The sequence below is a fragment of the Xyrauchen texanus genome, chromosome 7 (genome assembly GCF_025860055.1).
Source record: "Xyrauchen texanus isolate HMW12.3.18 chromosome 7, RBS_HiC_50CHRs, whole genome shotgun sequence".
Lineage (NCBI taxonomy): Eukaryota > Metazoa > Chordata > Actinopteri > Cypriniformes > Catostomidae > Xyrauchen > Xyrauchen texanus.
In genome coordinates, this window is record NC_068282.1 from 16,914,159 (window position 1) to 16,940,631 (window position 26,473).

A 26,473-nucleotide genomic window follows, 5' to 3' on the forward strand; every position below is an offset into this window, starting at 1 on the left:
TGCTGGAAGTAGCCATCAGAGGATGGGTACATGGTGGCCATAAAGGGATGGACATGGTCAGAAACAATGCTCAGGTAGGCTATGGCATTTAAACGATGCCCAATTGGCACTAAGGGGCCTAAAGTGTGCCAAGAAAACATCCCCCACACCATTACACCACCACCACCAGCCTTCACAGTTGTAACAAGGCATGATGGATCCATGTTCTCATTCTGTTTACGCCAAATTCTGACTCTACCATTTCAATGTCTCAACAGAAATCGAGACTCATCAGACCAGGCAACATATTTCCAGTCTTCAACTGTCCAATTTTGGTGAGCTCTTGCAAATTGTAGCCTCTTTTTCCTATTTGTAGTGGAGATGAGTGGTACCCGGTGGGGTCTTCTGCTGTTGTAGCCCATCCGCCTCAAGGTTGTGTGTGTTGTGGCTTCACAAATGCTTTGCTGCATACCTCGGTTGTAACAAGTGGTTATTTCAGGCAAAGTTGCTCTTCTATCAGCTTGAATCAGTCGGCCCATTCTCCTCTGACCTCTAGCATCAACAAGGCATTTTCAGCCCACAGGACTGCCGCATACTGGATGTTTTTCCTTTTCACACCATTCTTTGTAAACCCTAGAAATGGTTGTGCATGAAAATCCCAGTAACTGAGCAGATTGTGAAATACTCAGACCGCCCGTCTGGCACCAACAACCATGCCACGCTCAAAATTGCTTAAATCACCTTTCTTTTCCATTCTGACATTCAGTTTGGAGTTCAGGAGATTGTCTTGACCAGGACCACACCCCTAAATGCATTGAAGCAACTGCCATGTGATTGGTTGATTAGATAATTGCATTAATGAGAAATTGAACAGGTGTTCCTAATAATCCTTTAGGTGAGTGTGTATATATATATATATATATATATATACACACCACAGTTAGTTACAGTCCTCGAATCTGATTGGACTAGAGACGTTCCGTGCTGTTCTAAACTAAAGTGTAAGCACAGTGCATTTGTTAAGAGTTACTGTCTTTATTTTTGAAATTACATATGTTAGCCAGCAGGTGGTGGCAAAAGATAATTTTTGTGTGTAATATGAGCCAGTTGGTGATGTAAAGTGAATCCGTTAGTCAATGTTTACATAGAACAGCGCTCTGTGAGATTCCACATTGGATACATACTGTTTAAAATGGCGGAGGACATGGCTGTTTCTATAGTGTATGACATTTGCGCACTGGCTACCCCGAAATAGAGAGGAATACCCCGCTTGAACATCTATATTCCACTGAGAAAGTTGACCTTCAGAAAGCTATAAGCATCTCTGATTGTGTGTGGCAACAGGTGATCGCACACGCTCTCTCTCTCTCTCTCTCTCTCTCTCACACACAACACACACACACACACACACACAGACAAACACACACATCCATCCGTCTATCCTTGTTTATCCATTGACTTGTTAGAAACAGCACAAGACATTATACTATTTCTGAAGTGAACATTTTGAATTACTAATGGAGACTTGGACGCATCATTTGTTTTGAACCAGCAACGGCAGATTTTGGTCTCGTAATAAAGTAGTTCCATACACAAATGTGTTTAAATGACTGTACTCAGTTTTTCCAATTTTGTTAAAATGTACTTGTTCATTGAACTGTTGTATGTAAGCAATATCACACTTGCAATCATGCTATATGGCCCTACATCAGCACTGATGTAATTACCTACGGCACTCACAGCATTCACAGCAGTGTATATATGTAAAGTGTATTATTTTATAACTAAATAAAATATAGATATATATTAAAATAATGGAAGTATCTATGTATACATTTTGTACTATATATATATATATATATATATATATATATATATATATATATATATATATATATATATATATATATATATATATATATAGCATTTTTTTATAAACACAAAATCTGTTCAAGAAGAACTGGACTTAATTGCGCACAAACAAAATAATAATTATCATTGTTTTTATATCATAATAATATGTATAATAATAAGATCATAATAATGACTTATTAAATATTCTGAAATGGTAATGCAAACAGAATAAATCTGGATTTAAAGAATTAATAATTAATAATTTTTTAAAGACTGAAAATACATGAATGGTATTTTATTAATAATTGATTATTAATTACAGTCAAGGTAATGACAGATTATAAGCACATGTACGTGTAAACACATGCACAGAAAAGAATGCTTTTATTTCGTCTTAATTCCATGTAAATACATGTTAAGATGTCAAGAATTCAACGATTTAATTACAAATAACAGCACAAAAATTAGTATTATTATTTATACTATATACACTACAATTATTATCGATTATATTATAATAATTTTTATTACAAGACAAAGCACGCCTTTGCTAAATGATAATTAATTAATAATTCAAACAGATTAACAGATTAAACAAGATAACAGATTAAATTCTATTGTATGCAACAATAGATCAAAGTTAACGCAAATAAATGAGCAGAAATCGCGGTCTTCTGACCCCTTAAGTCACGCTAAGCGTAGGTTACAGTGGCTCCGTGCTTCTAGTGTTAACTTGTGTGTTCCCTTTACAAAAAGCTTCACTAGGATGCTGCGCTGAGAAAAGCGCTTTGGGAACAATCCTACATGTTTGTGACCAGCTGAAATATGTGTGTAACACGTCAATGAACATTAACCTGAATTTTTATATATATATATATATATATATAAAAGAAAAAAGAAAAGAAAAAAGAAAAGATAAAGGTGGAAAAATGTTGGAGAATCAAAGCAAACGATGCATGTTTCCCTGTCAACGTTCTATGACTGTCAGGGACACGCATCAGTTTTGTTTTGTTTGTTTGGGGGAAGAGCATGCTGCTCTCGTGTTGGGGCAGGGCGGGTGCACGCATTGCGACCTACTTTCGGTCAAAATGCTTCGCGCTCGCCTTGCTTACTTCCTAGAGCCGGCGCCCACACTTCATTCGTGGGGCTCTTGTATGGATCTGGTTGAGGAGCGAGAGACGGGTTCGTCCCTTTCGCTCGCTCTCTCCCCAGAGCCGGCTGGTCCTTCTCGTGATCTTGAAGCGCGCTCCGGAGCCTCTTCAGTACATGAAGTGGACCTTGATTCTCTTGAGTCTGCGGACTTTGAGTTACCCACATCCGAGCACTCCAAACACGACTCGAAATCTTCTGAGGAGTTACTCGATGTGGTTACTGCGGTGGCCAGACTACAGTTAGACTGGCCACGTGATCAAGAGACCCCCAAACGCTCCAAATTAGAGGAGAGATTTCTGTCTGGTGGCCAGGGGAAGGGAATGCCTCATCAGTCCCTTCCCTTCTTCGATGACCTCCACGACGAGCTTTCTCGTGCATCAGGGATAAGGAGTTTTCCTACGCTATGCCCCTGTTTCACCTTCTGGTCTCTTCGGAGACGCCATGAATATGGTTATCTCCAGATTCCAAGAGGCAAAAAGCCATGAGCAAGCCTTCGGGCAGTTTTTTCTTTGCTGCACTCAGGGGACGTGGCCTTCGGCCACCCAGTCCTGGCCCGACTCTGCTAGGAGGGAGGCTCAGAAGCAGATTATGCCGAGTCGTGCGCCCCCTCGTAAAGACTGGGGACAGGTTCATCGCCCTCAGCAGTCCCCCAAGCAGGACCTCAGGGTGGTAGATTTCTAAAAGAAAGAAACCCTGACGGTTTTGTACCCGCCTTGTGGGGGTGATTCCCCTCGGGACGGGGCGTGTGTACCATCCACTTCGGCCCTCCTGATACCCTCACAAAACCTCTTCACTACCGCCACCTTTGGTGTTTCGGGTGACAGAGGCTTCCAACAAAGAGTTGGGTGTACCGTTGCTTCCTGCCTTAATCCAGGACGCGGAACACTCAACACCCCTCAACAGGAAGTCTGAAATTAATACCATCTCAAGAGTACCTGGCAGCGTGGAAACTTCTGCCAGATACTACTTTGTGGGTCCTAAGAACAGTAGAAAAGGGCTACAGAATTCAGTTCGCTCGCCTCCCTCTGTGTTTCAACGGCGTGGTCCCCACTACTGTAAACAGGCATTTCTAAACAGGCATTTCTAAAGTGCAAAAAACTGTGAAATCTCTTGGTCTAGGGGGCCATTGAACATGTTCCCCTTCCAGAGAAAGAGTCAGGTTATTACAGCAAATACTTACTGGTTCCCAAGAAGGGTGGGGGCATAGGCGCCCCCCTATCTGAGGGTTGTCCCCCCCTAAAATATCATTAAAATATGTGTATTGTAAATAATATAATTATATATTCTTAAAATAATTGTTTAAGAAATAAAATAATACAAATGCAAATGGGGCAACAAAAAAACGTTTTAAACATGTTGAGTCCCCCCTCCCTTGCCTCACAGTGCTTTGGTCCACTGCCTCCGCCCCTTTTACCTCACCACCGACACACACATTCCGGTGGCGGGAGAGAAGAACAACGTTTTTGAGTAGTTGTCAAATCTCCAGTAAGTCAATGTTATTTTATTCACTTTAAACATCGGATGAAGTTATTATTTTCTCTTTAATATAGATGATGCTGAGTAATTAATAAATCATGTCAAAAAACAAATATATGATTGTGTACTTGTGTACCAATGTACTTTTGTCACTGATGCAGTCTGCTATGTTAGCGATTATAACGTTTAACGTTACCCTTGTTTAATACAGTCTATGCGTTTACCTAGCTTGTTTAATACAGTAGTATATCCCCACTCACACACACACCCATAGAGTGTACGCATACACTACGTGATGTAACGTTAGTCTTGTAGATTAGACTAGTCCGGGTGCGCATTTAGATTTTAATGCTTTCACTGTGATTTAGTCGGTTTATATAATTTAATATAGTTAATCTAATATAATATCACACGAAGAGTGCAGTTTTTCTCCAGATATCAGCATGATAACAAATGTGATTTTGATTTTATACAAGTTTAATAAACAAGAAGTTGATATTAAGTGATGTACATTTTAGACACCATATTGTCTGTTTTAGCTCCATGCTACACTAATAATAGTATTAAGGCTTTCCTCGGTGTACACGTATCCTTGCAAGTACAATTTTGCCTATATTATTGGTGTCCCCTTCAAAAATTGCTCTTGAAAATTGTTATGTTTATTGTCCCCCCCAACATTTTGATGAAATTTTCGCCCCTGGGTGGGGGGTTGCGTCTGACCTTAGATCTTCAAAGCTTGAACTGCCCAGTCAGGGTGTTCAAGTCCAAGATGCTAGCTATCAAGACGATCGTGTCACAAGCCCAACATCACATTTGGCTGGTCACCATCGATCTCTTGGACGCTTATCTTCATATAGAAATTCCGCCACAGCACAGGAAGTTCCTGAGGTTCGCTTTCGGGGGCAAAGGCTTCCAGTATCGGGTTCTTCCATTCGGCCTAGCCCTATCACCCGCACATTCATGAAATGCATGGATGCAGCACTGGCTCCTTCGCAACTCCGGGGCATCCGCATTCTGAATTACATAGACGACTGGCTGATCTTAGCGCAGTTCCAAGAACTGGCAGTTTAGCACAGGGATATTGTCTTAGCTCATCTGGTTTCTCCGGGTCTGAGACTCAACGTCAAAGAGCGTTCACTCTCCCACCCGGGGAATCACCTATCTGCGGGTTGTATGGAATTCAATCACGATGCGGGCACAGTTGTCTCCCGCTTGTATCACGTCCATTCAGAACACCCTGAAAAAACTCAGGCTAGGTCAAGGTTGCACTGTTCACCAGTATCAACAAATACTAGGTCTCATGGCATCTGCATCCATGGTGATCCCTTTGGGCCTTCTCCATATGAGACCGTTTCAGCTGTGGCTAAAAGCCAGGGGATTTCATCCAAGGGCCAGTCCCTTAGGGCTAATAAGTGTTACGCGCTGCGTGCTTCGTTCCCTTTTTATGTGGTTCAGACCCCGGTTTCTTACCTTGGCTCCCACTCTAGGTGCGTCTCGTCATCGCAGGCTGCTAACGACAGACGCCTCCCTGACGGGCTGGGTAGCGGTCTTAAGTGGTCGTCCAGCTCAAGGGGATGGGAGGGTCATCAGCTCAGTTGTCACAGTAACTGTCTCGAGTTGATGGCTGTATTTCTGGCCCTGAAATACTTCCTCCAGAGGCTGCCATGTCTTGGTGCGGGTGGGCAATACAGCGGCAGTCTCTTATATAAACCATCAAGGAGGTCCACGTTCACGTCTGCTGAATCTCTGGCATGTCGGATAACGGGACGTAACAGGATAACATTTCATCCCCTGCCCGATTTGTGGAACCTTTCATGCTTGGCCCCTGTAGGGTACCAACTGAGGTACACAGGGCTTTCTCCTGAGGTTATTGGGACCATTTTAAGTGCTAGGGCTCCCTCCACTTGGAACAAATCTGGTGAGATTTTACAGGGCAGAAGAGGACCTCTTCGCTCCGGGCTCTTATGTCCTTGAGTCGACATCTCAAGCTCTTGTCTGAGACCTCTCACGTTCTTGTGAGCACACTTCACAACCGTAGGGGTCCGGACAGCCTCAGTGCGGCAGTGAGGGTATTCTCGTTCCCAAAGTGCTTTTCTCAGCGCAGCATCCAAGTGAAGCTTTTTGTAAAGGGAACGTCTCGGGTTACGTATTGTAAGCCTTGTTCCCTGAAAAAAACGGAACGAGATGCTGTGTTTCTTTGCCGCACTGGGATGCCCCAGGACTGCTCTTCAGAAAAAATATCTGACGACACACTGGTGGCGCGTCCATTTATAGCCCGGTCACAGTTGCATCCAATGATTACACCAACTGAGGCTATAAATTCCGGTCAATGTTCATTGACGTGTTACACACATATTTCAGCTGGTCACAAATATGTAGGATTGTTCCTAAAGCGCTTTTCTCAGTGCAGCATCCTGTTCTGCTTTTTTCAGGGAACAAGTGTTAGAATACGTAACCCTAGATGTTTTCACCAGGAGGTAAATTCTCAGAGTTTGAATGAGGAGAAAAAAAAGCGAGCTTCAATATTAGGCCATAGTGGATGCTAAGTGTTAATTATCATTGTCTCAAGACATTTCAGGGATCTATCAGGGACTCACTACACATGATATAAATGATTGTGGCAGTTATCATCTACAAATAGAGTTGAAAAGCACACTATAATGCTAATCCAACATGATTATTTTTAAACCATCTTTAGTCAAACTAAAAAGCAGAATTTGACACCTTAGCAAGCAAAAAACATTGCACACTGTAATCCTCACAAATCATGCTAATGCTGTCAACATTGTGAGCATCTCATTGTACATTATATTAGAATTGGTGTCAATGGTTTTAACCAAAAAGGGGTTAAAAGTTACCATGTGACACGTTTGTTGACTTTTTAATATAAATTATGTTCCTTGTAGCGCATAGTGTACTCAGGGGACATAGCACACATCTGCAGCACAGTTGGAAACATAACTTTTCTACTGACTAGTCTAAAGAGTTTACTAAAGCCTCCCGAGAATACATTGTTGTTTCCTTAACTCTTTTCTCTGGTACACAGGTTATATATTTTTACTGAAAATAAATGATTAGAAATACTGTATTGTTATGCTGTTTTTAATGGAATTGTTCAAAGTTTGTAATATTAATATTGCTTAAATGTATATATAATTGTTATTATAATCATGTTTAAGGTCTGATTTCACAGTTTTGCAAAACTGCAGAATTGTAAAACCATTAAATGTCATGCTAAATATACTGAAAAAGATGTGCGTTAAAATAAGAACTAGTGCTGTCATTCGATTCAAACATTTAATCCCGATTAATCGCATGATTTTTCAGTTATTTGCAATCAATCACAGCTTTGAACTCAACATGAAAAGCACATGCTGAAAGCATCTTGTTTTGATTTTGACTGTCATGTAATGTATATATTCAGACATATTCTTGCAATAAAAAGTATATTTTCTTACTAAAAGAGTGGCACTGACTAAGAGCGTCTTTATAAATATTCCTTTCTGTCTGTGTGTAATTCCTTGTTGTGGTCGTTATCTCTCTGCTTACGACGGTTATGATCACTGTCTCAAGTGCTTGGGTGTTGCCCACGTGGAGACAGCATTCGTGGACTGCAAGAGCATGACCATGGCAATGTTGCGTCGTGACTATCCTTTGTCAGAGTGAAAGCCACCCCAGCGGCTCCCCGCCGCTGTCATTCTACCTATGGGTTTAAGGTCACGTCGGTTAGCACTGGGGGTGATTTGGGGAACCAAATGAGAGCCGTTCCGCTGGGTAACCCCACGGACCTCCCATTCCCCAGCTTGCTCGTTTTGATGATTGGTTCTTGAGCTCCTTTTATACCCGTATGTCCAGAGGAGTGGCCTGCAAATTCCACTCGCCAGTTCCCATTGGCCTTTTCTCAAAGAACAGAGGTGTTTGGGGCTACCAATGGCTATTCCTAGTGTCACTACATCGACACAACATCTCATTCCCTCCATCAGAAAACAGAGATTACGAAAGTAACCAGGACATTATCACAAGACCATTTGGGTTGTTTTGTACACAAAATACTATGAGTTAATATAGTTATTTTCTCCATCACTTGAACACTGACATGGAATCAGTGTAGTGTGTGTTTGTGGTGTGTATAAAATGTAGTATGTAATTAAAATATCCCCTGACATATTGCAAAGTTTCCACTCTATTCCAACCGGTATTATTACACACACAGAGCTAAATAAAATGTCAGAATCTAATGTAATTTTGGTAAAGACATTAATCACGTAAAAAAAAATAAAAAAATAAATCTTATTAAGCATTTTACATTAATAGCATGCATTAACACATTAATTTTGACAGCTCTAATAAGAACACAGTTTTGTTTTCCTAGCTTTATAAACATAAACGAAAAACTTATTGAAAGAAACTTTTGTGTAATTGGATGAATAAAATGTAATTTATTAGAGAACTACTGTAAAAAGTACAGTTCAGCCTCCCAAAGAGTGTGCTTTAAAATCTTTATTTGTTCCTTTTGTGTCTGGAATAATACTTCATTTACTTTCAATTGTAGTGAATAATTGCTAATTGTGTTGGGCCTTTACTGTTTTGTCTTTGAATTGAAGTTGTTCTTTGAAAGCTTCCATCTTTTAAGGATATGTTTTAGACAATGTAATGTCTCTGTATGATATCTTTAATGTGTTAACAAGCATTCAACACCAAGTTCACATTATGTGATACCATATGGATGTACATAGCACTGGGTTCTTTGTTGAGGATATGTTTCTGAACATCTACATTTTATGCTACTCAAAGCACTTGCTCCGTCATAACCTTGCTCCCAGTAGTTATCTGACATTCACATACTCAATTTATTGATTCAGTGTAACAATTTTCGTTTTGGGCCCTTATGCAGTTTCATCTGTAACCCTGAAAAGCTCTCATCATTTAGTCACCATCTTGTTGTGTCAAACATGAATGAATTCCATGGAAAACAAAGATGTTAGGTAGAGTGACAGCCTCAGTCAACATTCAATTTCATTGTATGAAATAAAAGATGCAATGAGAGATTATCATACTGTGGTGGATTGACCCTCACTCTCATCATCGTTGCCCTGCCTCTTAGGGCCGTCCTTCAGCCAGGCCCATAACGGGAGTGGGCTGTAGAGTGAGAAGAGGTGCATAGTTAATAATTCTCTTTCCAACAGTGGTAGATGAAGCATACCTGATGTAAATAATGCTTCATCACCGCTGTCATTAAAATGTAGAGCGCACCTCTCCTCTGGGAGTCAGCTTCAAATCTCCATGTGTGCACACTGGTATCCTCACACGCCCAGGACCTGAGTGGGGAGGGTTCGGCCGAATTAGATGCTTCACCATACCCTCTCCTCAGAACCCGGCGTGAGTTAGACGTGTCACCGGGGGAGATCAGCAAGTGTCACGGCTTACAGGCTAGAGGCTAGTCCACTTCCCATCACACCTGCCACGGGCCTGGGAAGACTCTTGCTCACCCCACCAAACTTAATATCTAACATATTTTTGTTTGGAATAACATGAGGGTCAGTAAATTATGACATTTCATTTTGGAACTTCTATTTGGTACTTAAACAGGACTGCATCATACCATCCAGTAAATTACTGAAAGCAAATTTACATGGGAATTTTGTCAGATTGATGGCTGTGATTACTGTTTGCAGTAGTGACTAATTAACCTTGGTCTTCTTTCAATTAACCTGAATTGTTTGCAGTGTAAATCTGTTGGATAATGCTCATGTTCTTCCTCTACAAGATTAACATCCTCATTCTGATCACTTACCTGTATGTGAGGTGGAGGGCTGCTTCCAGTCAGTGCAAGGTCTGAATTGTTGGGTCAGCTAGGGGAATATGCTAGCTGCAGTGTCTCCTTTATTTTTAGAGCTAAAATTAGTTTCATATCAATTTGAATTATTGAAACTAGTGGTACACATTGCAGCAATATGCTCATTTGGTATAAAAACAAATACAACATTTGGTTATTTGGCCTTTAACCCCTTTTTTCCATTTTCCATTATTTATTTTATTATTTTCAAAAATAATATAAATTTATTTAAGTGTAAAACTTTTTTAATGAGAAATTATTGAGTGCACCTGTAAATGCTAACATACTAAGTGTACCTCAAGTATGAATAGCCTAATGGAATTTGGCACAAAAGTATAAGCAGGTTTGGGGAGTAACGGAATACATGTAACAGAAATATGTATTTAAATTACAAAATATAAATAACTGTATTCCATTACAGTTACAATTTAAGTCATTGGTAATTAGAATACAGTGACATTCAAAAAGTGTTTTGATTACTGAAGAGATTACTTTGAATTTTATTGTCCTTTGTTTCATTTAATTTAGTCCTTTCAGATGAAAAGTATTTATACATATAAATGATGCGATCCAAAGTGGATTTGAACAGCGATTAAATACTTTCTTATGACATGTTACATTCATACTAGCAGACAGAAATGTAAGTTTGGAGAAGAAGAAATAGAAATAAACCTTGTGTAAATTGTCAGCCTTACGCTAAGCTAAAATGCTATTTCTAGCCATTTGTCTTGCACATATTACCAGGCACAATCATATTTTTCTATCAAGAAAATTCTCGTTGGATCATAATTTCTATTTTTCTAGTAAGACCTTTGATATTAGGGCAAAAATCGTATTCTTTATCATAATTTTTTATTGTTTTCCAGTAAAAATATCTACAAATCCTTAAAACAAGGTCAATTAGATTGATCTTGTTTTAGAAACAACACTGCACAAGATATTTAGGTTTTTAAGATAATGTATTTGTGTATTTTGTCTTACTGTACTGCCAGAGTTTTTATAATCAAAACATTTTTTGGGAATACGTTACAAATTATATTTTACAGCATGTATTCTGTAATCTGTGGAATACATTTCAAAAGTAACCCTCTCAACCCTGAGTATAACCACCACTTTGGAACCCCTCAGACCTGGGCCCTTCTGTGGCCCCTCTCTTATGATCGTAGCATGGCTAAATGCCATATTCATTTACTGCTGCTCCATACCACCCCATGAGTATTCATGAATGTTCCAGAGCTTGCATAACACTGCCTTTGCCTATTTTATCATTCATTCAACAGACCTTTATATATATGTTCTTTTTCTCAGATGATAAATGGCACAAGGAATTTAATTAGAGCTTTTGCAGGAGAAGGGGCCCGATGAATCTGATACTGTGTTGCACTCACACACAAATCAAATGTGAAAGTATGTGTGTGGGACAGTAGAGCAGGGAGATGTCATTACCACAAATGGCGTCATGTGCATGTCAGGCATGCTGGAATTAACTCATTCTGATCTGAACAGCTGAGGGAGCCTCTCTGCTCAGGGAAATCACTCATCTGTATGCAGGTCATTTGTGGACACGACAGAAGCCTGAGCAGAAAATGATTCCTTTCTCACAAGCGTCTGGGCCAGACAATTTACTGTAATGAGTACATTTCCTTCAAGTCAACCCATACTTTTCAAATTAAATATTTCCACTCTGAAATACTGTGCAATACTTCCTGAGAATATTATTGAATGTGTATGCAATGACGTTATATGAAGACAAACTGCACTAGCCCTGCTGTTACATGTGTCTCCTGAGCATAGGCAGAGATTTTGGTAAGGGTGGTATGGACATGTGCCTACCAACTTTTAGAAAATCTGAATATCCCCACCAAAATATGGGCAATTTTACCACATAGAAAATATTTTTTACTATACATTATACTAACTATTTTCTATTACTATATATGTAATTTCATTTAAATTACTATTAAAGTCTCATAATACATGTTTAAATTATTTTCCCACCTCCTCTGGAGCAGCACAGAAATGGCGGTGTCACGTGACACCTGTTACTTTTTTCAGCGCTGTTTAGCATGCACCAATCACAGTAGTTTTTGTTTACTGCTTAAAGATTTGTTTTATTCTGGAGATTACACGGGTGACTTTCCATTTCTATTTTAGGTCCAATCCTTGAAATTAATAGATTTAAACAAGCATACTTTTCATGTACAAATGTTGTTTGAGATGGAGATGGCCCAATGGAGAATTCTGTTTTTACTGCTGGTAAACGCCCTCTAAAGGAAGACACCTTTGATTTTGACTGTACCAGGTAAAGGGGTGAAATATGTGGGAGTGAGGGAAGTTGGAAAGTAGAAAGTTGCGTAAAATGTAAATTCTCCCCATAATTTGTGTATCTTGTAATCTTTTTGCACATGTAATTTGTTTATTTAGCCCACCTTGTTTAGATTTACATTTGTTTTAATGCCGTATATTTCATTTTACTGAATGTCACTTTATGACCCTTGGATACCATAATTTTTTTATGTATATGTTCTATGTGATGCAGTTGATCTTTGTGGACCCACATTCTCACAAATTAGCTCAAAGAATGAGTCCACTCAGACCTCATTCTCGTACCTCTTTCTTTGTCCTGGGTTGAGGACTGCATGAAATAGCCTCCACTTTGTCAACCTGGAGTCGTAGCTCACTGTTACCTTGATGGTACCCTGAGTAGCTAGTCTCCCGTTGCACCCACTTGCATTTTATCGCATTTAAGGTCAGGCCTGCTGCATGGATCTTCTCCAGGGTCTGGTGCAGATTTTTCAGGCAGTCTGCCCAGGTGATGCTGTAAATCACAACATTATCAAGGTAGGCAGCAGACCACTCTTCGCAGCCCTGGAGGACACAGACCAGTAACCTCTGGAAGTTAGCCGGTGCCCCAAACTGAAATGGCCCCACCGGCATCCTAAAGGCAGTGTACATTCTGGAGGCAGGATGAAAGGGCACCTGCCAGTACCCCTTAAACACTTCCAGCGTGGTAATGAACTGGGCCTGTCCTATCCTCCTTAGCAGATCATCATTCCTGAGCATAGGGTAGGCATAAAATTTGGAGTGGGCATTAAGCTTGCAGAAATCAATGCAGACCCATAACGATCCATCTTTTTTCGAGACTATGACCAGCATACTGCTCCATTCACTCATGGAGGTTTCTATCACTCCCAGCCATTTAATCTCTTCAATTTCTTCCCTCAATGGAGCCACCAATCTCTCTGGCACCCAGAAAGGCTGCTGTCTAGAAGGGGTGTGTCAGTGAGATTGCTGTCTGGTGGATCATCTCAGTCCATCCAGACCTCTGACAGAACAAGGCAGGCAACTGGTCAAAGAGGTCTGTAATTCAGCCCTCCAGGGTTCCTCCAGGTGGTTCACCACCGAAGACTGTGGCTGTGCCTCTGGAGCTGGCTCGTCATCCTCTACATCCTCTACCTCTCTGAACAGCAGTGATGTATCTGGGGTCTTACTGAGTGGTTCCTTCCACTCTTTTAGTAGGTTGACATGTAAACTTGGTGAGACTTTCCCTTAGCAGAGTGGTGAACCTCGTATGTCACTGGCTTCCTCGTGATGGTGTATGGCCCCTGCCACTTGGCCAATAACTTGTTTGCAGAGGTCTGTAACAGTACCTTCTGCCCTCATTCGAATTGACGAAGCGCCTCATGTTGATCGTTCCATCTTTTCTGTTCTTGCTGTGCTTGCTGCAGGTTCTCCCTTGCTTGGTCCTGGTAGCGCTTGAGATGGCCCCTCATCTCCAGGATGAACTGGATGATGCCTTTCTCTTCTCTATGAGTTGCTGGGGCCTCCCATCCCTTCTGCAGCAGATCAGTGATCCTTGGACATGCCAGCCGTACAGCAACTCAAAGGTGGAGAAACCGGTCGAGGCTTGGGGAACTTCTCTGTAGGCGAACAGAATGAAAGGCAGCCATTTATCCCAGTCACATCCTGTGTCTGCAACGAATTTCCACAGCATCGTCAGTCTGGGGGTGGTAAGGACTGGTCTTCAGAGCGGTGGTGCCCAGTTCCTGATGGAGTTGCCTCATCAGACAGGAGGTGAAGTTCGTTCCCTGATCTGTTAAGATCTCCTTGGGGATGCCTACCCTGGCGAACAGCTGGGTGATGGTGTGGATTATCTTGGGCGTGGTGATAATGCACAGTGGGAAGGCCTCTGTGAAACGTGATGCATAATCGCAGATGACAGGATGTATTGATGTCCCTTACTTCTCTTTTCCAGTGGCCCAACAATGTCCATAGCAATGCAGCAGAAAGGGTTAGAGATGAGGGGCAGTGGATGTAATGGTGCTCTGCCCTTCTGATGCACAGCACTGGTCATTTGGCAAGTGGGACAGGTGGTGCAGTAAGTCTGAATGTCAGTGTACATGGTTGGCCAATAAAAGTATGAAATAATACGTGTTTATGTTTTCTGTTGTGCCAGGTGACCAGTCCATGGGACTGAGTGTGCAAGGTGTAGGAATAGTGGTCGACAAGACATTGTAACAATTAAGCGAGCAACATCACCAGTTTGCACATACAACTCATAATTTATCCCAACATACTTTTCATCACATAGATTAGCCCCACTTTTGAAACACTGATTTCACAAACAAAGGTTTCAGTGTCTCGTCCTGCCTTTTAAATATAACTGGAGCTCCCAGACACCTCACCATCCGCTGCTGTCAGCTTGTTTTTCTAGGGCCTTTTGTCCTGCCCTGCAACAGTCTATCGTCAAAGTCTGGCAGCATCTGAAGTCCAGCCTTGGCTTGGGCCCATGTTACATCAGGGAATGACATAACAACATTTGCATATGTGGAGATGTTTTTACAATCTGTGTTAGCCTTTGCTAGATCAAATAACCCAGGTCTCTTCCTAAGATCATGTTGGCGGGTAAATTATCAACTACTTCAACCTGTATCCAAAGAGTCCCAGGCCATCTCCTCCTTATCTACACCTTTGCTTGGGAGTGCAGGCCGGTCTTTCTCCCCTTTGGCGCTCTATTGTGGGTAGCCATCACACTTCTGAAACCAACTGTGACACGGTTGGCCTTTGAGGACCCAAATTCTCACAAATTTCAACGAATGAGTCCACTTAGGCCTACTGGGAGATGTGGAAATGTTCAAGGGGAAAAAATTCTGGAAAATTATGGCTTAACCCACAGATGCACTTTGGTGCAAGATGGATTTTTTTTTTTTTTACAGGGCACTAATGCAAAACGTGAAGTAATATTTACAACAAATGCAGACCAAAAAAAAAGCATGATGCAGTTCAATGCTGTCATAACCATTCACCATTAGGCCACTCAGTTTGGCTGGTGCAGCTCTGCAACACGGAAGAACGACTATACCCACACAAGCCACAAAGATAAGAAAATCACATCAAACAAGACAACACGTGTAAGTGATATTTATCTGTGTATGTAAGGCTCTAGGGAGGGGCATGTATGTAGATGTAATGTCTCGATGCTACCGGAATCACGTGTACACCCGCACCTAAAGCTAAGTTCCCAATGGTGACGATAACTTCGTCACATACCAGAGGTGGGGGACTCGAGTTACATGACTACACTCGAGTATGACTTGATTCGCAAATTTAAGGACTTGTGGCTTGCTTGAGTAAATGAAGAAAATTACTTGACTTGACTATGACTTGAGAACCAGTAACTCGAGACTTGACTTGACTTGAACTGCATGACTCTATTGTTTATGTGAGTGGTGGTGGCGTAGTGGGCTAAAGCACATAACTGTTAATCAGAAGGTCGCTAGTCCCTTGGCCACCACCATTGTGTCCTTGAGCAAGGCACTTAATTCCAGGTTGCTTCTGGGGGATTGTCCCTGTAATAAGTGCACTGTACTGTAAGCCGCTTTGGATAAAAGCGTCTGCCAAATACATTAAAAAAAAAAAAAAGATTTTGCGACATCAATTAATTCATATGCAAAAATGTAAACCCACCAGAATCACAACGCGCCAAAATGACAGATGATTGTCAAGTTCCCAATAAAGTCTCCTTTGGCTATAACAATTTCACATTGGACCGTGTGAATACAAAACGTATGAAAATATGCAAAGCAAAAATATCAGATACAACCACCACTACCTCTAATTTCATCAGACATTAAAAAAACAACAAGGAAAGGTATAAATCGTTTTGTTATCATTTCATTATCCAGAAAGATTAATATGTAAAATTACTGTTAAAATGTTTGAGTGTTGTCAGTAAATTAAAATGATTCACGATTAATCTCATGTTTTGTAGCGCAACAAGTTTGAAATTACCCGACATTGCCTCTAAATTTGTGTGTGCCTTTTCTAAACCTATACCAGTATGCAACAATATGCCATAACCATGTGTTGGCTATTTAAAAACATAAGAGGCAGATTTGCAGTCACAACACTTTATTTAAAACATGACAAGTAGTATAAAATTTACAGAATTACTTGTTATGAAATCCAAGTGCTCTCATAACGATTATGACTTTTGAAGACTTTAACTAAATGACTATTGCCAAATGTGTGTTATTATCGAATATGTTTGTATTGCGTTTGTTAATACAGTTAATGTTGCCTAAAAAAAATAAAATAGAACTACATTTTTGGTTCAAGGTGAATGTGTCTTGATTTACTTTATGATTACATTTTTTTTGGCATTATTTCTTTAATACAAAGATAACTGTATATATTACTGAACCAGCAGAGTTGCATTCACAATGCGAATGAGCGAACTGCTCTGTGGAAATAAAGTGAAACTCACAGTACCTTACGAGATGATCGGAGATCATGTACAGCATTCTCATATAAAACATTATTCTTCCAAACTGTTCCCCGTCTGTCGCTCTCTTCGACGTTGTGTCGGAGAAGCTACACTAAGGGTCTCTCTTGAGCACTGAATATACCTCTAATCTATGAAAAAAGGCCAATGAGAAGTTGGCAGCTAGTATTTGTATACCCCGCCCCGGACATACGGGTGTAAAGGCGAGGAAATACTAGAGTTCATTCAGAAAATTTCTTCGCAGCCGATGGTTGTGCATGCTGTTCACGTGAGATAACACCAGTTCCAGTATTCCTCTGACGCTCTGCATGCTGTTGGATTGACGGCGCATTACAGCGGCGATTTCTCCATCTTGCACGGCAGTGCAATTGGCCCTCGGCGCTTCGACAGTGCAGAAACCAAACTCTAAGAGAGTTATTATTGATTTTCTCTAAAAAAGCTATACACAGCGGCGTTGAACGTCCTTTTCAGGACGCATCTTTATAAAGATGCCCTTCCGCCCCTGTGTAGTTCCTGGATGCGGTAGAGTGCTCTCCGCTTCAGACGGCCACAGGCATTGTCTCGTGTGTCTGGGTAGCAATCACACCAAGGCTGCGTTTGTGGATGGTTCCGCCTTCAGCCCCACAACTGTCCCCTGGCTGGCCGGTTCTGACAAGTCCAGAAGACGCCACTACAGGACCTCCTCCTCAGTCACTAACCCGCCCCCTGCCGGATGTGCGGAGCAAGGTAAGTGTTTTGAGTCTTTTCTCAGCGCCAGAGACGCGTCCTCGCCTCCCGACGGTATACTACCTGCTCCGCCTCCCTGCGAAGCCCCGCCGGGTACGTAAAAAATACTCGTCCCCTTGGTGCCCCTAGCACGGAGATGGGATGCGTGGCTCTCACTTCCCAACCCGTCACACTGGCTGGCCCGGACCATCCGACTCGGTTACGCAATTCAGTTTGCCAAGCCCCCTCCCCCCTTCGTGGGCGTCCGCTTTACCGCAGTACACGGTGAACATGCCAAATCCCTGCGCGTGGAGATTGCTAATCTTTAACTCAAAGACTCGAAAGACTCCACGTCTCAATTCTGCCACAACAAAGACCCTTCCAACGGTTTTCGTTCAATGGCCAGGCATTCCAGTACAAAGTCCTCCCCACGAAAGTCACAGAGGCAGCTCTTGCCCCGCTCCGAGAAGCCGGCATCTGCATACTCAATTACCTCGATGACTGGCTCATACTGGCCCACTCCCGAGAGTTACTATGCGCTCACAGAGACCAGGTGCTCAAGCACCTCAGCCACTTGGGGCTTCAGATCAACCGAGAAAAGAGCAAGCTCACCCCGGTTCAGAGCATCTCTTTTCTCGGCATGGAGTTAGACACAGTCTCAATGTCCGCACGTGTAACCAACGAGCGTGCGGAGTCGGTGCTGAAATGCCTCGCCAAATTCAAGCCAGCACAACGGTCACTCTAAAACTCTTCCAAAGGCTCCTGGGGCATATATCATCCTCCGCCACACGCATGCCGCTGGGGTTTATGCATATGATACCACTTCAGCACTGGCTTCAGACTCGAGTCCGAGATGAGCATGGCGCCGCGGCACGCAACGTGTGACAATCTGAGTGGCCTGCCACCAGACACTCAAACCCTGGAAAGACCTCTGCTTTCTACGGGCAGGTTTGCCCCTGCAGCAGGTGTCCCGATGCGTCCTGGTCACTACCGACACCTCTAGAGTGGGTTGGGCGCCGTGTGCAATGGGCACGCAGCTGCGGGCCTTTGGAGAGGGGCCCCACTGTGCTGGAATATCAATTACCTAGAGTTGATGACTGTTTTATTTGCCCTGCGGAAGTTTCTCCCATTAATTCGAGACAAACATGTCCTAGTCAGGTCAGACAGCACCACTGCGGTAGCGTACATAAATTGCCAAGGCAGCGTACGCTCCCACCACATGTCACGACTCGCCCATCCAGACCAGGCCGTGCCCCCCCCCGCGGGTCCGAGCTCACTCAACAAGGAGTATTGCGTCCTCGTGGGCACTGGCCAGGGGTAACTCCCTGGCAGACATTTGTAGAGCAGCGGGTTGGGCGACACCCAACACCTTTACGAGATATTACAATCTCAGTGTTGAGGCAGTTTCATCCCATGTTTTCTCAGGTCCGAGCCAGTAGAACTCTGTAACACGCTGATGGGCTGGCAGGTGAATCGCTTTGCATATAGCGACCTTTCCCTCGGTTGAGGTAAAATTGTGCGTCTTTTTTCCAAGGAGATTCCACTCCTCGAATCCCTGGTCGATTCCTCCCTAGCACTCATGGGTCCGCAGTTCAGCAGAGGAACTTGCCGACCCAATCCACTGCGGGTACTCAATCTACCCTGTACTGGAATAGGTGCTCCACTGGGTGAGGACTCTTATTCGGACTCCCCCTGTGTTTATTCTCCACGATACGGTCCCCTTACGAAGCAGACCCGCATTTTCCTATGGCAGTTCCGGCTGCCCTCCGGTCGCCGTGTTGTAGCAACTCCCCCTTGCTGAGGCTGGATCTACCACCGGGCCACTCCCACGTGTCGCCTAAAAACACATGTGATGTATTCACCACTTTACCTCCCTGCCGGGTAGGTGTGGTCTCCGCAGGGTCTTTTCCCCCTGAAAGAATAGGAATTGGGTAAGATCCCCTTCCCTCGATGCATGTAAGGGCCCCATGCGTCTATTGCACTATGCGAGAAACATAGAGAGAAAAGAGGCCCAGCGTCGCCTTGTTCCCCTGTCTAGGGTAGCCAGAAGAACTCCGATGACTTTTTTGGGGCATTGGGGAAGGGTACGTGCAGTCTGATACAGCAAGTCTTCTTGGCACGTAAAACACCTGCCCGCTCTTGTGTCAGCAGAACACGTACACGGCTCAGCACATGGCGTGATTTAAATTGGACCCCTAGTGTCGCTTCTCCGACACAACGTTGAAGAGAGCGACAGACGGGTAACGTCTATGTTACAGATGTAACATCCGCTCCCTGATGGTCAGTTAGACTCTCTTAAGTTTTCAGGGCTCACTACTATATTCTGTTCATTTGTGCTGTTTAAATAGCTATACTTTAAAAGAAGGAGGTGCAACATTCACTCTATCAGTGAAATTTGAGCTTCAACTTTATTTGATTAAAACTTGCATGAATTTTCAGCCACCCTTAGGGCCTTTATCAGAGTGAATAGTACCACAGTTTATAACAAGATGTCTGCTATCACTTTGACATACATGTAGCGTGAGGCATGGGCTTTGCGGGTTATTCTTTGCTGTCAATCACTAATGATGGTGTCTTCCCAGCCACGTCGCTGAGCCGAGCCGCTGTAGTGGCCGGACCATTTCCAGCTCCTCAGAAAAATCCTGAATGAACTCTAGTATTTCCTGCCTTTATACACGTATGTCCGGGGGCGGGGTATGCAACTACTAGCTGCCAACTTCTCATTGGCCTTTTTCATAGATCAGAGGTATATTCGGTGCTCAAGAGAGACCCCTAGTGTCGCTTCTCTGACACAACGTCTCGTTCCCTCCATCAGGGAACGGAGGTTACATCCGTAACCTAGACGTTTTCAGTTGAATAAAACAGAGAAAAAAGAGTGATAACTCTTTACATGCACTTGTTTCATGAGATAGGGTCCCTTTGCACGCCTCTGAACAAACAGCGAATCAGACATGGGCACTGATGGCTTTTCTTTTGTCTGTTCTTAAAAATATAATAAATTGTTTCTTCAAGCGCATCTTTTTGAGTATGTTAGCGCTTGCCTTATAATAAGGACATCCATTGGGATATAAAAAACCTTTTCCCAGATTTCACCATTTATTTCCTAGTCCCTTGGAATTATGCACAAAGACGTGCATTGAAATGCATCATAGTACAAGTAACTTTTATTGATACCTTCATTGTGAGTGTTATGTTTACTAAGGTAGTATAGTGCTTAATACTGATTTTACTACATTAAGGGATGTTCTTAGACCCAACGTGATGCATAACCAATGGTAAAATCACTGTAACATACCAGTGGCAATGTAGCAGCTTGCTGCATTCCTATAGAGTTTGCAGTCACAGGTGTATGTTTATAATAATTTTACAATGGCTTCATGGCGCATACGTTCAGAATGTACAGTCAGAACTTTCCATTCTATAATGTGTTGACAATGTCAATCCTTGTTTATTACATCAATAAAGCTTATTTGAATTGTTCCCTGCATGCTCAATTAAAAGTTAAAAAAAATTCATCTTTTGATGCTGGCCCGCAGCTTTGAAGCAGCACTTCAAAACCTAATTAATTTAACAGATTGTCAACCAGCACAATGACTGTGATAGTCTGGGACTATTAAACAACTACAAAAAAATATTTTTATACTGGATTTAATATGTGGAATCATCCTAATGTTTCTCTTCAAAAATAACAAGGTGCTTAATTTTACTTTTTGCTGGTAAAATGGCAACAGACATCTTTGGACAGATATGGACAGGTAAACGATACACACGCACTCAGACATGCACATGATAATTTTCCCTGTCCATTGTTTTGTCCAGATGTATGGAATGTAATGGAATCACCTCACATTAGTTCTGTTTATACTGGCACTCAACACAATTTGTCTTGGATGGAGATTGGACCTGAAGTGATGTTCTGTGCTTCTTCCCCATGAACTCCCTTTGTCTACAAGAACAAAAGATCACAATTATGACCTGATGGCTCTCTTGCCCACTGACTTGTGGTAAATTAGACTGGTATTATAATGAAGAGCCACACCTTTTGGGAAAAGATAGCAAAAGGTCAAATGACTGTGAGGTAGGGTAGTGCAGGTACATGGATGGTTGGTTCGTGACAACTAAAATTAATTTTGAAGCGGTACAATCCCAGTGCAGATTATTATTATTAATAAAGTAAGAAATGCCACTAAGGTTACATTCTCACAGCCAGTGTTTGGGGTTGACAAACATTTATTTACTAACAGGTGTAAGTTAGTACATGAGTGGTGGTGGCGAAGTGGCTAAAGCACAGGGCTGTTAATCAGAAGGTCACTGGTTCGAACCCCACAGCCACCACCATTGTGTCCTTGAGCAAGGCACTTAACTCCAGGTTGTTCTGGGGGATTGTCCCTGTAACAATTGCACTGTAAGTCGCTTTGGATAAAAGCATCTGCCAAATGCATAAATGTAAATGTAGTACATAGGAAATTGTCCTGTATATACTACAGCAGGTAGGAGCAAATCAAATTATATCTGTCTAGAAAGATAACTGAAGTCAATTCTTTTCTCTAGCTTGCGGTAGCCTTGAGTAATGCTTGTAACCATAATGACAGATAGCAATAGTAAATATAAAGACTTAAGCTGTGTCCCAAATGACGCAGTATATACACTTACACTACACACTACACAATATGCATTCAGCAGTGTGTAGTGTATGAATTTTTAAACTGTAATATACTAGGAAGCATTCGACATTAACAGCTGATATAAGTGACGTTTCCAAAGCATGTGAATAATCTGTATCTAAAATAATGAACATTTTCACACAGCGTGGGGTTATGGTAAAACATTAAGTTTCGCTAGTTGCCTCATTCTCCATTATTTACAATTGATTTGTCAGACCAGCATTGCAGCCTGTTAACTCTGCTTCTGCAGCTATGTACGGCAAGCCGTGAGCACTGAGTTTGAAAACAATTTTGAGAGTTTATTAAAAAAGTTTATTAAATGCCTAACATTCCACACTCCGTTTTAACGGTTGAAGAAGTGCATCATCCAGTTACTCGTAGTACACTCCTTTTAATGCATTTTCAGTTTTAACATACTACTCGCACTACTTATACCACAAAATGGCGTAGAATGGTGCAGAAGTGTGCAGTTTTGGGACTATTGTTTTTATTGTCTTTTCAATTATTTAAATTGCATTCTAAATTATTTTGGGCAACTCCCACTTCTTTAATCCCCTCAGGTATTCTGTCGAAAAATTATCTGAATCCATCATATTCTGTTCTTCTCCACCCAAAAACTTAGCAGGAGTTTACTGTCACTCTCTGACTGCACATTACCCAATAGTTTTCTGTCAGAGAGAGGTTGACAGCTCCAACATAAGTGATTGACAGCAAAGAAAACCCGCAAAGCCCATGCCTCACGCTACATGTATGTCAAAGTGATAGCAGACAACTTGTTATAAACTGTGGTACTATTCAGTCTGATAAAGGCCCTAAGGGTGGCTGAAAATTCATGCAAGTTTTAATCAAATAAAGTTGAAGCTCATATTTCACTGATAGAGTGAATGTTGCACCTCCTTCTTTTAAAGTATAGCTATTTAAACAGCACAAATGAACAGAATATAGTAGTGAGCCCTGAAAACTTAATAGAGTCTAACTGAAATGTGTGTGAAAATACACTCCAAACAGGACTAACAACTCTTCCCCGTCCGTCGCTCACTTCGACGTTGTGTCGAAGAAGCGACAATAGGGGTCTCTCTTGAGAGCCTCGCGCATCACTGAACTTGAGAAAAGGCCAATGAGATATTGGCAGACAAAATTTGCATGTCCCACCCTGGACATACGGGTATAAAGGGAGAGAAATGCATCTGTTCATTCAGGATTTTACCTGAGGAGCCGACAATGAGGTTCGACCATAACAGTGGCTCGGTTCAGCGACGTGGCCGGGAGGACACAACGTCTCGTTCCCTCCATCAGGGAACGGAGGTTACAACAGTAACCTAGACGTATCCTGCTGTTGTGTGAATTGTGCTAAGAAACTCAGAACGTATGTATTCAAATGAATGCTGTCAGTCGATTAAATGTTTAAATCATGATTAAGTCACACAGCTGGCAGACTTTGCACTGCTGTGTTACAGTATCGTGAAGCCGTGTTCATGAGTCGCCTAGTGACTAGAGTCAAGCACCGCTTTGAACTCCACATGAAAAGCACTTGCAGACAAAAATGTCTCAATCTACATTTTAGTGATAGTGCTTCTGTGGTAATTAAAATGCACCTTACTTAGACTGAAAAATACTTTATTTCTGTCACAAGCTCTATTTAGCATTGTTTTGTACAACAAATTGCATGAAGAGAGCCTTTCCCCATCACTTTATCACTGACACCGAATCACTGCTGTATGTGTTAGTGGTGTGTGAGTCAGTGTAATGACTCCAAGCTGACACAACACAATGCTGTATTAATGGTAATTGCATAGTTTTTAAGTAATCGCATGTGAAAACGCATTCATTTTGACAGCTCTAACATAAATTTATTTAAATAAATAAAGTCATAATTTAGAAATATATGCTGTACAATACCGCTGTGACATTTAAAAAATGTCTGTTCTGTGTAGTTCACTTATGCCCACATTTATCTTGCTCATGGATCAAGTTAGCAGAGGTCACATTGATCAGATCTGTGTGTAGGTTTGAAGGAGATTTTAGTGGGTCAGCACACTTAAAGGCTGGCCAGTTAAAACGGCTGGAATTAGCTGGACTTTGGGATGGATCCAGGCATCAAAGCTGGAATAGATAATGAGGCTATTAGTCTTCCTACCTCAAATCACTCCAAAAAAGAACTGTCTTTTTCAAATACACATTCACAAACACATTGATGTGAATGCACTTATTTTGGACTACTCCCACAGAATAGTTCTAATCGTGAAGAATGTTTGAAATGGAAATTGATTCTGAGCTTTTTATGCACCATTTCAGATGCAGTGACTCTTACACTAAAGAGGCCCTGTCAAAGTCCTGCATTCAAAATACTGGCTCTTGAAACTTAACATAACTGTATTGTTATTTATGTGTTCGTAAACAAGTGAACACAATAAAACTCTGTTGGCATACATTCAGGCAAGGGTCACATACAGTATATAATGAAAAAAAAAGTTCAACAATGTTCTCAAGACAAGGGTAATTTTCACACATTTCAGGATGGGGCAAGGTGGCACATCACATTGTCAAGTCACATTTTTACTGTGGCAAGTTATCACGTGTTTTGAATGTTAAAAATCCATACAGTTTATAAAAAATGTTTTAACCCCATTATGTATTTTGCAACATTTACTTGGTCACTAAAATTTTAAAACTTACCTCCTGGGATTGTTGTCCAAGCATAAGATTCAATGTACCATCATTAATGTATTAATGCTATTATCTGATTTCAAAATTAACTCTTTTTGCAGGCTAATTCAGACTGTAATGGCAAAGAGCTTGTATGAAGCAGTGGTTGAGCTATTAGTAAACCCTGGCCTCATTCTGTTTTTGTTTAATTATTGTTGCCTCACCTCTTTTAGCTGAGTTAAAAGGATCCATCCTCTAAATGCCTCCTGTACACTAAAAGCAAGGTCGAAAGGCTTATAACCTCCAAAAACACGCTGCAAATAAATCATATAAATTATCAGATGGTTTCCACACAGCGCTTTCAACATATGAAAATTAAATGTAACTAGGCATTATTCCTGACAGGTTGCATGGGTCAGATGCATTAATTAGCTGTGTCCACAGGTGCCCATCCAGTCTTTGGGGCCATCTTTAAGCCTGTTATGACGGTTTAACAAATAAAGCCAAAGAAATCAATGTTTTAAAAGTTTGTGAACCATGAGGTGTGATTTTTTGTCTGTCAACGCAATCACATTCCATGGTTCCTTCTGCAAGCATCTGCATTGCCAGAACCTCAAAATCCTTGTTAAAGTATCTAAAGCTGACTCTTACCTCCATCCAAGCCACAGAGGAATTGGTGACACTCCATCACTGAATACTGAATTATGCTTGCATTAATAGAAGGACTGATTCTATGAATAGCTATTTTGAGCTGTAAGACTGTGTGTTTGCACTCATCAGAGCTATTTAGGAATAAATTACTGTGAGATTGTGTTAAAAGTGCAAAAGAAGAGAGTTAAAGTCAGAGATGTATTAGATTAGGTAATTCAGTAAGTAGAAAATAACATTTAATTATGGAGTAGAGTAATATATTCGTAGTTAAAAAGTGATGACTGGGAACTACAATGTATTATTTATTAAGCTTTATATTTAGCACTGTCAATTTGTATTTCATTTGTAATTATTAATTAAAAAGAATACATGATACATGTTAATGACATTTGTGTTTGTACAATTTTCATTGTTGGTAAAACATAATTTAGATAAATATTCTTGTTCTTTGATACATGTTTATTTTTTCCACAGGAGTACCAGATTGACATAATTTTTGCCCAGACATGGACAGACAGCCGACTCAGACATAACAGCACAATGAAAATACTGACTTTGAACAGTAATATGGTTGGACTCATTTGGCTTCCAGACACGATCTTCAGAAATTCCAAGAGTGCAGATTCACATTGGATTACTACACCCAATCAGCTACTTAGAATATGGAATGATGGAAAAATACTTTACACTCTGAGGTAAGCCATTCTTAATCATCAGATATTTGAT

At 41.4% G+C, this 26,473-nt stretch overlaps 1 protein-coding gene across 2 annotated transcripts in view; it reads left to right on the plus strand.

Annotated features, from left to right (window-relative positions):
• The window catches only part of LOC127646424 (gamma-aminobutyric acid receptor subunit gamma-3-like), a 256,679-nt gene that overhangs the window by 183,037 nt on the left and 47,169 nt on the right, over positions 1-26,473 (plus strand). For both annotated transcript variants that reach the window (XM_052130068.1, XM_052130070.1), the window contains exon 4: positions 26,222-26,442. In XM_052130068.1, coding sequence (XP_051986028.1) covers positions 26,222-26,442 — 221 coding nt within the window. The remainder of the gene's footprint in view (positions 1-26,221; positions 26,443-26,473) is intronic.